This window comes from Poecilia latipinna, unplaced genomic scaffold, assembly GCF_001443285.1.
Source record: "Poecilia latipinna isolate Pla-1442-1.1 unplaced genomic scaffold, P_latipinna-1.0 Scaffold33, whole genome shotgun sequence".
Classification (NCBI taxonomy): domain Eukaryota; kingdom Metazoa; phylum Chordata; class Actinopteri; order Cyprinodontiformes; family Poeciliidae; genus Poecilia; species Poecilia latipinna.
In genome coordinates this window covers 602322-618231 of record NW_015112649.1, presented here as the reverse complement: position 1 = coordinate 618231, position 15910 = coordinate 602322, and the positions used below count along the sequence as shown (strand labels likewise).

At 39.6% G+C, this 15910-nt stretch overlaps 1 protein-coding gene across 1 annotated transcript in view; it reads left to right on the top strand.

Annotated features, from left to right (window-relative positions):
• The window catches only part of arid5b (AT-rich interaction domain 5B), a 106095-nt gene that overhangs the window by 75296 nt on the left and 14889 nt on the right, over window positions 1-15910 (top strand). The window contains exons 5-8 of the mRNA XM_015042265.1: window positions 150-313; window positions 3301-3577; window positions 11175-11227; window positions 12256-12353. Of these exons, the coding sequence (XP_014897751.1) occupies window positions 150-313; window positions 3301-3577; window positions 11175-11227; window positions 12256-12353 (592 nt within the window). The remainder of the gene's footprint in view (window positions 1-149; window positions 314-3300; window positions 3578-11174; window positions 11228-12255; window positions 12354-15910) is intronic.

Genomic DNA, 15910 nt, shown 5'->3' with positions numbered 1-15910 from the left:
TTTTTTTTTTTTTTTTTTACACGAGCGTATAAACAGTTCCTACCCCGGGGTAAAAAAAAAAAAAAAAAAAAAAAAAATCACACTAGATGGTGTGATTTATTTCCAGCCTATATAGATAAATCTCATCTTGTCTTTCTGTTCTCCCTCAGCTCCGAACCTGAAGGGGCGACCTCGAAAGAAGAAGCTTTCCATCTCTCAGAGGAGGGAGACCCAGGGTCAAGCTCCAGGTCAGGGCTCGTCGGGGTCGACCCAGGGTTCAGCAGCTGTGGCGGCTCAGGACCCCTTGAGCCCAGAGAGCAAAACTACAGCCAAGGTGAGATAAGATAAGCTGTGCATTCAGTAAGCTGTAATATAATCTCACTGACTGCCAAATGGACTGATGTGTTGTTAGATGCAGGGTGGCAGACAAAAACTGAACAAAAAAGAGGATGTGTGATGGGATTTTACACAACCACTCATTTCTCTCTTGGTCGCATCAATGCAGCACAAAGTTATCTTTATTTCTAGTCTTTGCATGTTACTGTGAAAATATGTTATTTAAGTCAACTTAAGTGTAAAATTAATCAAAGTTTTGACACAAGACCTGAGAGATGCATTATTCTGTTCAAACTGCGATCTGCTTCTCTTTGTGTTGGACTGCTAGCAATAAAATATTACTGATAAGTAGCCGAAAAACTGTCTGGGGTTCTTCAACTCTTTTAGGGTCATTTTGATGTGCTGAATCCAGAAATCACATCGGTTTTGCTCCATCAGGTCAACTTTCTGAGCTATGACTGCAACATGAGCATCAAAGTGCATGACTTGTTCTCACATCTGGATCTGTTTCCTGATAATCTGAGATCAATGAGTGATGATCAGGAGGAGAGACTCAATCAGGACAGAAAAGAGACGGAGAATTTTACACAACGAAGACGTAATGTTCAAATTACATGTACTTACCCTTATCATTGTTTATTACTCAATTTACAGAAAGTTTGTAACATTTAATTTATCCACTCTGGTAGAAAACATTTTTTTTTTCTCCTAAAACTTTTTTTGGATGAGAAATATTAACAGAAATTAAGTGATAATATCACAAAAATGTAATGGATTTAGTCAGAGGATCAGATTTCTCTAAATCAAATTAGAATAAAAGCCTGACCTGATTGAGAAAAATGGATGTCATTTTTGGATTCAATGGTACAAAATAGTCCTAATTCAATTGGGAAAAAAAAATAGACAACTTCCAAAAAACTTTTTTTTTGTAACCCAGTGTAATAAACTTAAATTTTCTGTCATATCATGACAAAACGCTAATTTATTCCCCCGAGTTTAAGAGCTTTTTTTTTATACCTGAATGACTGACATGCTTTAAAATCCCCGTTGGTCATTCACCAGACCGAACATTAGCAAGACAACATCTTTGTCCTTAAGAAAGCTGTTAATTAATATTACACAAAGTCTGGATTCTTGGAAGCAAAATATAATAAAACAAGGAATGACTCGACACAATTGCAAGGGATTATATAAAGGTTCATCGTGCACATATTTGCCCTAGATGGGAAGAACTCATAAATGTTTATCAACATGATTACGTACACCATTATGGCTATTATTATTGGTATTAGTATTATGCAGTAATGTTTGTCCTCTGGCTCTGGCTTAAAGGCTTACCTCGTTGTTGCCAGCATACTGTTTTCCAGGTGGTCGGGGTTTTTTTTTATCTCGGGCTGCAGAACGAGGCCACCACGTTTCAGTTTTCCCAAACAACCCGCTGTGACCCACGCAGCAGCGGTGCAGCGCGCTGTAACAACCACCAGCGCACGCAGGGAAACATGTGACTCCGAAGGCCACTTGTTACACAAAAGGAATGACATAATCTGTCATGAGAGGAGTGCAAGAGATGATTTGTAGCCTGGGAATGTTTAGTATTTTCATGTTTGAACAGATAGATTGCTGATTTTGTTTATGTTTTTTGTTTTTATGTATTTGCTATTTTCAGTTTTTTGTTATCTCATCTGCAAAACAGCCTTTAGAACAACTTTTTTTTTCATTGTTTTATTAGATTTGATAGCATCTGTTACAGAACAGCACTCCTTTCTCTCCTGTCCTTTCTCCTTCCCTGAAACACATAATAGTCTTTAAAACAAGCACAACATGATCCTGCAGAGGAACAAGATGTGTATCTTATTTTATGAGTTTCCATTAGAAGGAAGCAGTTTTGTAAATACAGCAACAATTGCTAGACTGAAGAGCAGATTTTGTTTAAAACAAGTGAGATCATTGCACAAGTATAGCAGAAAAAAAATCAAAAAGATATTTATATGTTTTTCAGTTTCAACCGAACATCTTAGTCTTCCAGATACTTGCTGGAAGAGATGCACCGATCAGAGTTTTGTGGTCAGTTTATGATTTTATTAAAGTTCTGAGCAGTAAATAATAATTTTAGCCAATTCTGATTTTTTTTTAAAGTATGACGGAGTATTAGAGACACAATAAGAAAGTAAAAAAAATGTAATTACTAGAATAAAGTCATAAAAATGTGGGAATAAAGTTATAATATTGTGAGAGTAAAGTCAAAATGTTACGACTAATCTCCTAATAATTAATATTACAACTATACTCGTAATGTTATGACTTTATTCTCGTATTATTTCACCTTTGTTCTCAAATGATGTTACTCTTGTAATTTTTTATTTCTATTTGATATTAATATGGCCCCAATACGCCATTGTATAAGTAGACCTGATTATCTCAAGCAAATTTATGATTAACTAAACATAAAAAAGTTGTGTAAATTAAAGTGAAATTGAATTTAAAAAGTGAAAGGTGCAAAAATGTCAACATAAAACATGATATCTAAATCTGGGTGAAAGGCAGCTCTCAGTGTTTAGTTTGGATACTGCATGGTGGCTTAAAAGGCCACATTATTTATCTATTTTCATAGGTTACAAAATGACAATGACTGGATAACTTCAAAAAGCTACATGTCCTTGGAGGACCAGTGACTGGAGGAGCACATGGTGCATTTACTGCTCTGAAAAAAGTTCGGAAGTTTGAATCCAGCCAAGCTAAAAATCAGGCCGATTTGTCCATGCATCCCTGCGACCTTTCAGAGTTAAAAATTGATATTAGTCCAACTCATTGTTGGCTTTTCAGTGACGAGAACATGAGCTATGTGGCCACAAAGAATATTTGTTTCTGCTTTGATCCCAGCACATCTCGCGTACAGCTGTCTGACCTCATTTAAATAACCCTCTCATTGTGGTTTCGGTTTCCCTTTAATCGCATCCGCACACTCCTTGTGCTCTGTCCGTGCAGGTCAAGCCCGGCTGCAAAACGGTACCCAACGGAAAACTAACCACGCCGGGCAAACAGAGGCCCGCCGGGCTCAGTAAGAAATCCTCGCCTGAGGAGAAGGAGAGAGGAAAGGAGAAGGACAAGGAGGAGAGGAGTGAGAAAAAGGAAGAGAGGAAAGATGAGGAAACTTCAGAGGAGAGCCGCGCGGAGGAGCAGGCTTTCTTGGTAGAGCTCTACAAGTACATGAAAGAACGAGACACGCCCATAGAGAGGATCCCCTTCCTCGGCTTCAAACAGAGTGAGTAGCGCAACTTACTCTCTTATTCCCTCTCTGGCAGCGTTTAAACAAAGGAGCACTCTTTACTGTAGAAGAAGAGGTAAAGTAATGTGCGGGTAGGTTTTTACAGGGTATTTTGAAAATTTAGGTCGTAACATTGCCGGCGGGGAAGGTTAGCAAGCTGAGAGAGGGTTAGAAACAGTCAGAGAAACAACTGTACATCAGACACGAGAATAAAAGTAGCAGAAAACACATTAGAGAGTTAGAGAATATTTCACAATTTAGAGTAAGAATGTCAAATGATTTAGTTTTTCATTCCAGTTTGAGTATGAGAGTGAAACAAGGCAGACGTTTAATTTTAATCAACTTCTCCAAACACATATTACTTAAAACTGTCCTCCACACACACACACACACTAGAAAAATAACCACTTAGTTTTTATCCTGCACAGAGGTTTAGAGCTTTAAGAGAGTAAATAAAGAAGAATCCAATGACTGCAGACGTTTATGGCAAAAGTAAGAAGAATCCATGACTGTTGGGGATAAAGAAAATAATCCCTCTGTCTCAATTATAAACTGAGGGAATAAAAGTCTTAGAGGAGAAACAGTGCATACAACAATTTGTAAAGAAAAGAGAGAGAGAAAAAAAACTCAGGAGGCTTTCTGTCAGGACACATTTTACCCAGCTTTCATGTAAGACAGAACATCTCCTCACTCTTGTCAAAAGGTTTTCCTGTGAAGACCAAGAACGCCCTTAAAGCAGCGTTAGGAGAACATCACATGTATGGGAAACACGTCTGGCCGAGATGAAAGATCTCTAATATAGGTTGGATGCTTAGCTTGCACTTGAAGTGCAGAGGGGCAGAGAGGAGAAAACCTGCACGTAAACATCATAAAGAGCGTGCTCTTTCTGGTCTCTTGAAACTGGAGGAAAGAAAAAAAAAAACGTGTTTGTTTAAGGTGTTTGATCTTGAGGAAAGGCACTTGAGAATGCCAGCTCTCATCCCAGATTGTTTTTTTTTCTCCCTCTCTCTGCTGCATTCTGAGTCTTTTATTCAAGGAAGGAATGCACATTAGCAGTGATGCTAAGGGAACCGCGCAGGATTTAACTATTCAGGATGGAACGGCTCCTGTAAATTAATCAGAGGTGGAAAAGGGAGAGTGATGTATATTGAATAGGCAGGAATTATTTACAGGTATCAAGGTAAGCGAGGTTTTTAAAATTTACATCAAAACTCATCAAATTTTCTGTCGTACCAGTTCTACAGTCTATTACGTTTTCTTAAAAGTTTTTTTTTTTTTTTTTTTTAAAAAGACAGATTGACTAGAGTTTTTTTTCTGACTGCAAGAAAATGGCAAAACTTTTACTGTACTTGTTAGAAAGACAAGTTTGGCTATTTGGAAATATTTCGCCTCTTGCAATATTCTTCTATCATTAATGTAATGCAGTTAACTTCTGACTAATTATTCAGCTAATATCAGTTTATTGTAGGATAACTGGGTTACTCTAGAGAGAGCAGAACGCCATGCAATAATAACCTCTGAACTACAAATACATTCAGTAGGTGTTTATTGCATTGTTAAATGTGTTAAATTTTAGTAATAAAAATGTTTTCAATTTCAGTTGGACATATTTGTTTGAAAGCATGGTGTTTAATAGTGGCTAAATGCTAATATTTACAGACTTATTTTGATTACAGATTTGACATTTTGATTAGAAGCCATTGGTTCAGTGCACTGCTGTTCTCATTCATCTGTGTAATTAAGTCTTTATGCTTATATGGTTTGTTGTATGATTGAATAAATCATCTTACTAAAAGCTGTAAAACTGTTACTTGCGGTTGAGGACGTTTCTGTATTGGAGAAAGATTTAAATAGTTCAGTGTCAGTGCTAACGCTTACGTCAAACTTGCTAGCAAGCTCAGCTCGGTAACCTTGAGGTTCTTGCTGCCAATGAACAGCACTTCCTATCCGTGGCTGTCATGGAAACCTTCCAAGACACCATGTTAAAATAGATATTAAAGGTTTTTAAATTGCTCTTTCAGGAACATTTTATGTCTAAATTCATTTGCCAGCAATGCTAATGCTAAAGTTAAACTTGCTAACAAGCTGAGGTGTAACCGTGAAGCATTTGTTTCCAGTAAATGGAAAATGTTTGTTGTGGTTGTCAGGGGGGGGAAAGGAGGGATACACACTGCTGTGTTAGATTAGATTTTAAAAATGCATTACTTAGTAACATTTTATGCCTTCACTAAGTTAGCGTCAGCAAGAATGTCAACTACTGTATGAATTTAGCTAAGATGTACTAATCTTAGAAACTTTTGGTTTCTAACTTGTGGGTTTTTTGTCACATTTTATAAATTGCCAACTAGCTTAGCAACACCACTGGTGCTAATGTCCAACATGTTAAACCCAACAAAAGGATCGTAGCTGTGGTTGTCATGGCAACAATTTACATGCCATCTTGTTCGAATATATTTTTAAATGTCAGTTACTGTCTTTGAGTGTTGACTTAATGTTTTCTCAGACATATACATTAAAATACCTGCAAACGGTTATAGATTCAATTCTGTATCGAATTGTTTCATCACTGCAGCGTTGCGTCACTCGTTACTCTAAACTGTTACATGTTGGTCTTAGCTAACACCGCCACAGTATTTTGACAGCCCTGTCATTGTAGCTGCCAACGTGTTGTAGCTCAAACAGGTCGTGGCGGTTTCAGAGGAGATGGAGAGATGAAGACGTCGGAGAATTACACGCTCTTTACTTTCAGCTGGCATTTCTCTGTTTGAGCTCGGAATAAAGTCGAGGTCCGCTCGCTCGCCAACTGTTTTACATACAGCACATGCTTTGAATCTCAAAAGTAGACACATCATAAGCAAGAGCCCTCATTAAACGGTAAAATCATGCTGTTTAAACTTCGTCCTTGGCAGCGAGCACACATCAGCACATGTAAGGGGTTGGGGGGGGCACATCACAATTAATGCAAACTCTCAGATATAATCAGCTGCCAGTTTCATATTTTTTCTCTTTCAACAAATGCACTGAGGGATCAAAGGGGTCTCTTTCATGTAATGGAAGCTGAAATTCTCCTATTTTAGTCATTTTTGAGCATTAATCTTTTTTTTATGAAGTTTTCTTGGAGTTTAACAAAGCAACAGATGGTTAAATGATTCCACCAGAATTACCCTCGTATCCGTTTAAATCTGAGTCTGAAGCCGGAGTAAAAGCTACAGTCTTACTCCTGCAGTTCCCAGCATAATTCACTTCAATCTACGTTTCACCACAAATGGCTTGTAACTTATTGTAAAACCTTGTAATATGAATACTGCTGGCTCGACACTACGCCTGCCTGTTTTCCCTCGCCTCGCTCTCATGCTAAATTTATATTTCACTTCTGGGTTTGTATGCATTAAACGTCCTCGAGTAGAGTTGCTTATGTGTGACCGGTTGGCCTGGAAAATAAAACAAAATTAAGTATTAGAAGCTGAAATGAAGAAGAAGAAGAAGAAAAAAAGAGAAACAGGAGGATTGGATACAGGCTAGAGTTTGTTTTCTTTTTTGTTTTTTTGTTTTTCATTTATATTTTTCTCTTGAAAGTGGCAGTAAACAACAGCTCTATTATCAGCTCTTTCAGCTGCAGCTAATTATTTCTGTCTCCTGGAGATTAAAATGCTGTTTTCTTGCCAGTTGGCAGGAAAAAAAAAAAAAAAAAAAAGATGGGAAGAAAACGTAAAAATGTTTCCACTGCAGCTTTTTTAGATTCCGAGATGCGAGTGCTGAACGGGAAAGCTCCATGATAAAACCACGATGGCCACGGCTTCACAATGTAACCTTGAATAAAAATTACTGCAGCTTCACACCATCGTGGCAATACTGAAAATATTTCAAACAAAAGTGAGAAAGCAACAATTACTCCCACTGCAGCTCAAAAATTACAACAAACTGATTATTGCAGATTTAATTTCATCTCCCACGTTTATTTATTGTTATGTTGGTAATAAAACAAGCTAGGATATATGTAGAAAGGACATCGACTTGTTGGACAGAACATCATGCCTTTGTGCTCTGACTCTCGTTACAGAGTAACATAAGTGACAACAACTTAATGGTAATAAATGGCATCATATTACTTGTTCTAATTATTTATAACCTTCTCAATATTCTATGAAAATTTTATTGCCATAAACGGCAGACGCCTTATACTTGCTGACCATGTTTTCACTAAAAATTTCTCCTATTTATCTTTTGTCACAAGATACTAATTTTGAATCGGATTAAATTCAGGATTCTGGCTGGACAAAAATATCAGTTTTTATTTCAAGTAAGAAGAGACATGTTGTTAAATTTCAAATATTACTTCAGATTTCTTTAAATCTGAATATGCCAGGGATGTGAATAGTTTTGGGATAGTTTGTATGTCTTACTTTTTTCTGGGTTTTGCTTGAACAATTCAGCAGATTATTGAATCAAGAAAATCTTTATTGACTCAAGGCAAACATATCATCTTTACACTTTTTAAATAGTCTGAATTATTTTCCTGGCAACATGGAAGATGTTATGCCTATTTTGCCGTTGTGCTCTTTATCGTTAGGAGAGTATAACAAGCTGATATTAGCTGGTTAAGCAGTAGGTTGAGCACACAGTCATCTGCTTAAGAGGAGACATAATGTTTGGAGCTTTCCCACTATTTTCTGTTTTCACAATTAGAAATATTGACCAGAAAAGACAAAAATCTGTGAAGCAGCCGACAGTGTGCAGCAACAGGTTGGGAAGGGGGAACTCAAAATTACTCGACGCTCCACCGAACTGAAAAATCAGCTGTCACTTCAGCACCTTCACAAGATAGACATTTTAAGCTTAATTCTTGCTGCTCCTTGATTCCAGTAAGCGACTCACGCCTAACTGGGAAATCGCCTGTCCGTTTCTGCTTTAAAATTCATTTCCAAAACAATAGTTGACTCTGCATCGCTTTCAACAACCTGATATAAATGTGACAGTTCAGTTTCTAAGTCATTCTGCCTTTCTTATCGTGGCTCATTGTGTTTCGCTGAGCAGCTGCTGCCTTAAGGCCACATGTGTGCAGATGAAGTGGTGAAAGGTAACAAGACACTGTGAACTGAAGCATTTACACAAAAGCAGTTGTGGTTCTAGTGTGTATTTTATGAGATTAACCAGTTAGTGTGTGTGTTTGCGTGAATGTCCTGACGTGTGTGTGTGTGTGTGTGTGTGTGTGTGTGTGTGTGTGTGTGTTTTTCCTGGGCTTGGAGATCAGCATGTGATTGTGAACATCAGTTCCAATTTGTCTCCCTCTTTCAGCCTTGTTGTCTAATTGCCGTGCCATCGGTGTGTCACTGAGGCTGCATTGTGTTCGTGTTTTGTCATCCTTATCTCAGTGATAATTGCCCCTGCCAAACAGAGAGGAATTAAGAAAAGAAATTACTAATGACAAGACATCTAAGAAAAGGCATGTTCCCTCATTGCCTTTGTGTTCCCGTCCCCTCCCGGTCCTGTGTGCGGCTGCGGTAATTACAGTCGATGCGTAACAAGCGAGTTAAATAGACCATCTTTCTGTTTCCACAGTCGGAGAGTACAATGCGCCAGCGTGCTCAGTTCAAACAGAAAAACCTACCCAGCTCCCTTTGTTATTCCACCCGAGCACCGACAACGGTCGCAGAGAGGAGGGAAAGAGAGAGGGAGAGAAAAAAAATCAATGCTGTCAAATGCGGAGATAGGAAAATGTCATTTTGACAAATGCAAGGCTTTGTGTACGCACAGATTGAATTTTGATGGATTTTTCCCTGGGCGAAGCCTCCCTTTTCTTATTTATAGGCCTTCATATAAAAATGTTAAACAATGATGTTACAGAAAGCAAATACAAATGTCATTGGCACAAAACGTCCCTCAATGAACTTATGCTTCTTTGTTCGTGGGAAGTATTTCCTTTAAAAAGAGAGAGAGAGAGAGAGAGAGAGAAAGCCATTTGAAGACTCTGCCAGCTATTTTTAGGCAGAAATATTACACAAGACATGTATTTATAATGTGGCTTGTCAGGGTTTGTTTGGTGGGAGAAATCGATGCAAATTAATTTGCATTAGTTCAAACAGAACTTTGAGCATTTTGCAAAGTCTTTGATGCTTTTAATGGCTTTTCATTCCTACCTGCAGGCTGCAGCTGAGAGTTAACAAACGTCTTTGTCAGGATGAGGCATGTTCTTTATTCTCGCAAAATGTGGTGTTCATTTGTACTCCTTCTGCAGAAATAAGGAAATACTTATAGACAAAACAATCAGTAGACTGGTGATCAGATCCCGCCCTCCCATTGCATACATTAAACTCCCACAACTACCGGCCAATCAAAGCGTCAGCAGGGATGTTCAATTTGTTGATTGCTTCTTCTATCTCCTACTTTTATCGCCTTACAGTTACTGTAGACTTTCTGCTTCTCAAAACGGCTTCATGAGTGTTTGAGGGAAGTAAAATCAAAACTTTCTCGTTGCCTCATCCACTTTTAGCTCCGTCGCCATGGCAGAGTGTATAGATGCACAGTTAAATGTCACTGTCTACACTGAAATTAACAAAGTTGTATTTAGTTTGGTTGCATTATTAAGAATGTTAAATATAAGGTGTTGAGTAAGTTATGAAAAACTCAGTTGTAAAAGTCTGCGTGTCTGGTTTTGTTGCTATTTTGCAAAAATATTGGCTACTCATCATGCTGCAATGCACTGCGGTGTTTCCCAAACAAAAGTGATGGGTGGCATCTCTTCAGCATGACACTGCCACTACCGTGCTCTTTTTATCTGCATCATCCGGCCCACCATAACATCTTATGATCTCCTCTAGACTCCATATGGCTACAAAAATACAGCCTTCAACATAAAAGTTGTGCACTTAAATATCTTATCAATCAAATCAAAGCAGTTTTTATCTGTATGCTGCCAAATACCATTAATGACAAAACTTCTTCAATATTATTTAGCTTTAAGAAGTACTCATCAAATCCAGAGACACCTGTTTATTTACGTTTTAACCTTTTTGTCAATGCATTCTGCCACAACCGGCCCATTAAGGACGTTTGTGACTTGACATGAATGAGTTTAGCAAACCCGTTCTACTAAAAGAAACAACATGAATTTTTATTGCAAGTTATTACAAAGCTTTTTTTTTCCCATACAGATTTGTCAGCCAGCTTTCCAGAAGTGCACAGCAGAGAAAACTTTCATCGCTCTTTTTATTGGCTTTTTTTTTTTTTAAACAAACTTTTAATGACAATAATGAGATGATGGAAAGCTTTAGCAGTGTTTAACCACAATGGTTTAAAACCTCTGTGTGTCTTGACAGCCAGACCAGGCCTGGCCTGCGCTCTCTTGTTATCTCTGTCTGTCCCTCTGTTAAAAAAAAATATTAAATGTCCTGGCCGAGGATGTAATCGCTGATAATTATTAAAGGCTCAAATTTGTAATGATGTGATTTTACATTGTGTTTTTATAGCTTTTTTCTTGACTACGGGGATTATAAAAGTCGTTTCCTTCCCCCTGGTGTAATGACTGTATATGATGTCATTTGTTTCAGCTTTCCCAGAGTTCCTAACTGCCTTGTTTGTCTTCTGTCTCCCACAGTCAACCTTTGGACTATGTTTCAAGCTGCTCAGAAACTTGGAGGATATGAGTTGGTAAGTATTCACATATGTGGCGACATATTACCCTCTCCTCCCAGTTTTCCTCCTCTCATTCTGTTCCCCTGCCTGCGATATTTGCCCTCTTTTGTTCTGTTTCTGACACATCTCTCCCTCTGACGCCGTCCCTTACCTGTCCCTCCACCCCCGGACCTCCACTTTCCCTCCCTCTTCTCCTCTACTTTTCTCTCTCTCCCTCTGCCCTCCTTTCACCCCAGTGAGGTCAGTTGCTATTTTTCCCCGAGAAGAAAGTATTGCTCAGAGCCACTTTTAGCCGAAATGGTGCTGTTGTTTCAAAACCCCCTCGGTGTGGAAAACACATGTTCCTCTGTTCTGCGCGGAGCAGAAGGAAATTGGATAAATCGCTCATTTTTTCCCACGTTGGAGATCAAGTGGAGAGAGGTGCGCACGCAGCTCGCCAGCGTGCGCGTGTTGCAGGGAGAAACAAAGCGGGCCCGAAACGAGGTTGAATGAGGCAGTTAACTTGGCAGGATCGCCCCGCTGTTTGTTCAGCCACTGCTCATGTGCGACCTGTTTGATGTTCGCTCGTCAAACGTGTTGCTCGCACTCGTTTCTTCATTAGCTGGCTGTATGCTGCTGTCCAAACAGATAGCCAGAGCAGGCCCTAAAGAGGATACGGCTCATATAATCTGCGCTCATATCCTTTTAATACCATCATATCTGCCTCTGATTATTTCTTGTTTCATGTTGAGGCTTTGTTAGCTCAGCGGCAGCTTGGGTTTTGGTGTTTTATGACGGAGCCCGCCCGTTATTCCCATCTGTTGCGGGATACGGGATTATAGCAAGAACAACTGACAGCAGGTTGTTAACTGGGCTTATTGTGAGTGTTGAGTATTTAATAACTGGAACAATGTGGCTGAGTAGCTCCCCGAGATCTTGAAATGATGTCAGCCGTTCATGTTTTTTTTTTTTTCCCTAAATATTTTTTGTTTAAGACTTGTGAAATTCTTCGCCTGCTGATGTCTTCTTTTTTTTTTTTTTCTTCCTCTCGTCTCTTCCTCCAGATCACGGTGCGCAGGCAGTGGAAGCACGTATACGACGAATTGGGCGGAAACCCCAGCAGCACGAGCGCCGCCACGTGTACGCGGAGACACTACGAAAGGTAGTCGTGGAGTTACAACACTTTCCACACTTGTTGGCACCTCTGCTAAACGTGTCATTGTGAAAATCATCGTCTGACAATCTAACAGTCCCTTTCAAATAAGTGGAGTTTGAGTATTTTAATAATTTATTCTCTGCTTTTTTTTTTTCTTTTTATGTCGATCTGTGTTTAGGGACGATAAATTTGTAATCTGTGATTTCCCTGGTGTATAAATATATTGCAAAACAGAGGTCATCTCTTTCTTTTAGCCACTGGTCACAAGGCTGGATGAGTTGCTGTATTTATCTTGCCACCATGCAGAGTGAGTAGGATGGTAAGAGAGGCAAGAATATCTCCGCAGCTCTCCTTTAGAGAACTGCAGAGAAGAGTGGCATCTTGGACTCTCCAAGTCTCCATAACAACCAGGCTGCATGTCATCTGGTTGTTTCAGCATGATGCCAGAATAATAATAATAAAAAAACATTTTCTGGTTGAATATGTGAAAAAAAAAACAACAACTGTAATCTCTAGTGTGATGTACAGTGGGGGATCTGTGATGCTTTGGGCCTGACTCCAGGAGTTCTTGGCACTTTGGTAGGCTGCATCAAGGATTCTGAAATATTTTAAATATTTGGTGGATACAACCAACACTGAGAGCGAATCTCAGTTGGGTCTTTTGCTTGGATAAAGTTCTAATATATAAATCGATGTAAAGATTGTCCAACATTGAGATTTAAACTAATGTGTACAAAGAAAGATTTGACAGAATCTGAACTTCTGCCTGACTACTAACCATTTTGTTTGGATTGTTGTTAGTTTTTGATTTGACAGCACTCTATTCCAAATATGTCGTTTATATTACATCACACACAGATTAATATTTGTCGGCAGGGTGGGCCTAAGCCTTCACCCTTCATCAAACTATTTAATTTAATTTAATTGTCTGGATTGTAACATTTAGTTGACTTATACGGCTTAGATGGTTTCACCAGACACGGAGTCTGCTTTTCTCCAGAATCGTCTCAGTTCTCAGACCTGGATCTTGTTGAAACCTTTTGGGTTAAGATGAAGGGAAGAAAACATAAGGAAGGAGTGAGGACTCTGGAGAGAAACTGTGCGATGAGGACGAATCAAAGATTCCTCTCTCTGTACGTTTTTACTGAGAAAATGTTTGGATTTTCTGCACTGAGATTTAGTCGCTGCTGTAAAAGATTATTTGTTTTAAGGCTTTCCCGCATCGTAATCTCAGATACCAGCGGACAAAGAAGAGAAATAGTATTATTTCACTTCTTTATTTAATCGGTTTGCTATGTTAAACCAAATAAACCACAACAGAGAAATATCCCCAAAGCCAAAACTCATTTATGCCCGACCCACACCCATCTGAAAAATCCACTTTGGAAACCTGCAACACAAAAAGATCAAACTCACTCCATAAATTTACAACCTTAAAAATCTTTCCTCTTCACATTTCAAGCTGAAGAACTGAAACCAATCTGTATTTTGTTCGTGCCGTGCATATCTCAAGTACAAATAACCTCCCGTGTGATGTGATGTTCTCCACTTAATTTGAAAAGAAAAAAAAAACATGTTATTGCCACACGTACCCACACTGCACAGTTTGCGTTTCCTTAAGGGTGGTGAACTCTCTTTCAGTTTGCTTCCAGGATGATTTCACAGAGCTTTATTCAACACCACAAGACAACTATTGATTTTGTTCAAGGGAAGTCAATGCGCTCAAAACCATGAAGAGCAGTGCTTCAAATGTGTCAGAGAGCTGATAATGCATGCAGTTCTAAATACGTTATTATTTATGGGTTCAGCAGGTCGACTGGCTGTCCTTCAGGTTGTTTGTAGAAAAATTAACCTTTGGGTTAAGTACTAAACCCTTCGCTGAGCCTAAATGTTGAAAAGACGAAAGCCACATTCGTTTCGCAAGGAATGTGTCTCTTCATTAAGCTCTAACAATAAAACCGAGGATGAGATTCAGCTGTTGTCTTGAAATTAATTGATCCATTTTGTTTCCCCACAGAAAAGAATACGCGGTAATTTTGTGTGATTCTGATCCGCGAGCCGACCAAAGAGGATTAAGCGTCTCTAAATAACAGCAGTGTTTTGAATTATTAAGTGACCTACATGGATAAACATACAGTAGCTTTTGCTTTCAGTGAAACGCGCACTCCACGCACGGAGAAGCTGTGAGCTGGAAAACGGAGCCGTAATGTATTCGTTTAATCATTCAGTCAGATACTGCAGCATTTTGAACCTCCACATTTTAATCACTCAGATTGTATTACCAAACCAAAGTAAGCATATGGATGCGCTCCTGGGGGAGCTGCACGGGTATTATGCTGCACACGCACACGCCCACACACGCAGAAAGTTAACAACACCAACATCGCCACTTTCCCAAGGTTAAACAAATGCCAAACACAGTCTTCTACCGCGAGAGATAACCGGTGGCTCGAGGAGCGGAGCGGGACGTTCCTCTCGATGGCTGGCCGGCCCCCCATCAATGCCGCTGTTGCAGGTTCAAGCACCAGCGCAGCCAGCCCTCACACACACTTATTCACACACATATACACACACACACCTGTCAGTAATACAGTGAAGATGCCAGCAGTGCCATGTGAGAGCGAGAGGCAGTTCCAGATTGTGTCAAGATTGCGTGCCGTAAGCGATTTTGCAAGCTCAGGCAACAGTAGCTGGAGTGGCTTTTTTCAGAAATGTGCACTATTCTGCACATTGTTTAGTTTGCTGTATGTTTTATTTAGCTAAATGTTCCTTTGTCCAAGAGATTTTGCCAAAAGCCGGGGTTTATTCTGTTTACTTGGAGTCTATAAATCACTCCTATTGCGCACGGGTTGGAAAAGCCGCGTTTGTTCATCAGGCTGCAAGATGTAAAGAGGAGTTGTAAGAAATGCAGAAAAAAAGGCGGACAAATTCGCATGGGAGGTGCTGAGGTGTGACTGCTGCTGCGCTGGCCTTTCCCTCTCCAGCCACCATGAAGCAGCTGAGAGGAAAAATAATGCTGAATCAATAGAAAGCTATAATATCCACGCACTGCAGTGAATATCGGGCTGACACAGAGAGGAAGGTGCACCAGGAAGGAGGGGTGGGCGAGATCAGCTGAAGCCGAGCAAGTTTCCATTCGGGGGAATAATTTTAGCTGACGCTTAGTGTTTGGGTTGCTCAGAGGGCAATTAGCTTCAATGTATTAGCTCAGCAAACACGACCATTCTCTCTGCATGATGAATGAGGCTGTTCGGAGGCTCGCTCAAGTATGTTTGCTCCCCAGAGGTGTCTTTGTTTCCACCTTTAATCGTTATTCAATGTGCTACAGAAATATCATTCACAAGCAAGAGTTTGCAACGCACAAACAGGAGCGACTCTTAGGTTTTAAGCACAGTGTCAAATAGACCGTGACGACTGTAGGAGGACCCAAGCAGACCCTCACACCACCGGTGTGTACTAGACCGAGATGATGTCTGATAATCTTCCAGAAGTATTTGAACATCATCTGTGTCGTCTGTATTTATTATGATGAATCATATCCAGTGGAGCAACTTTTAAGGTAT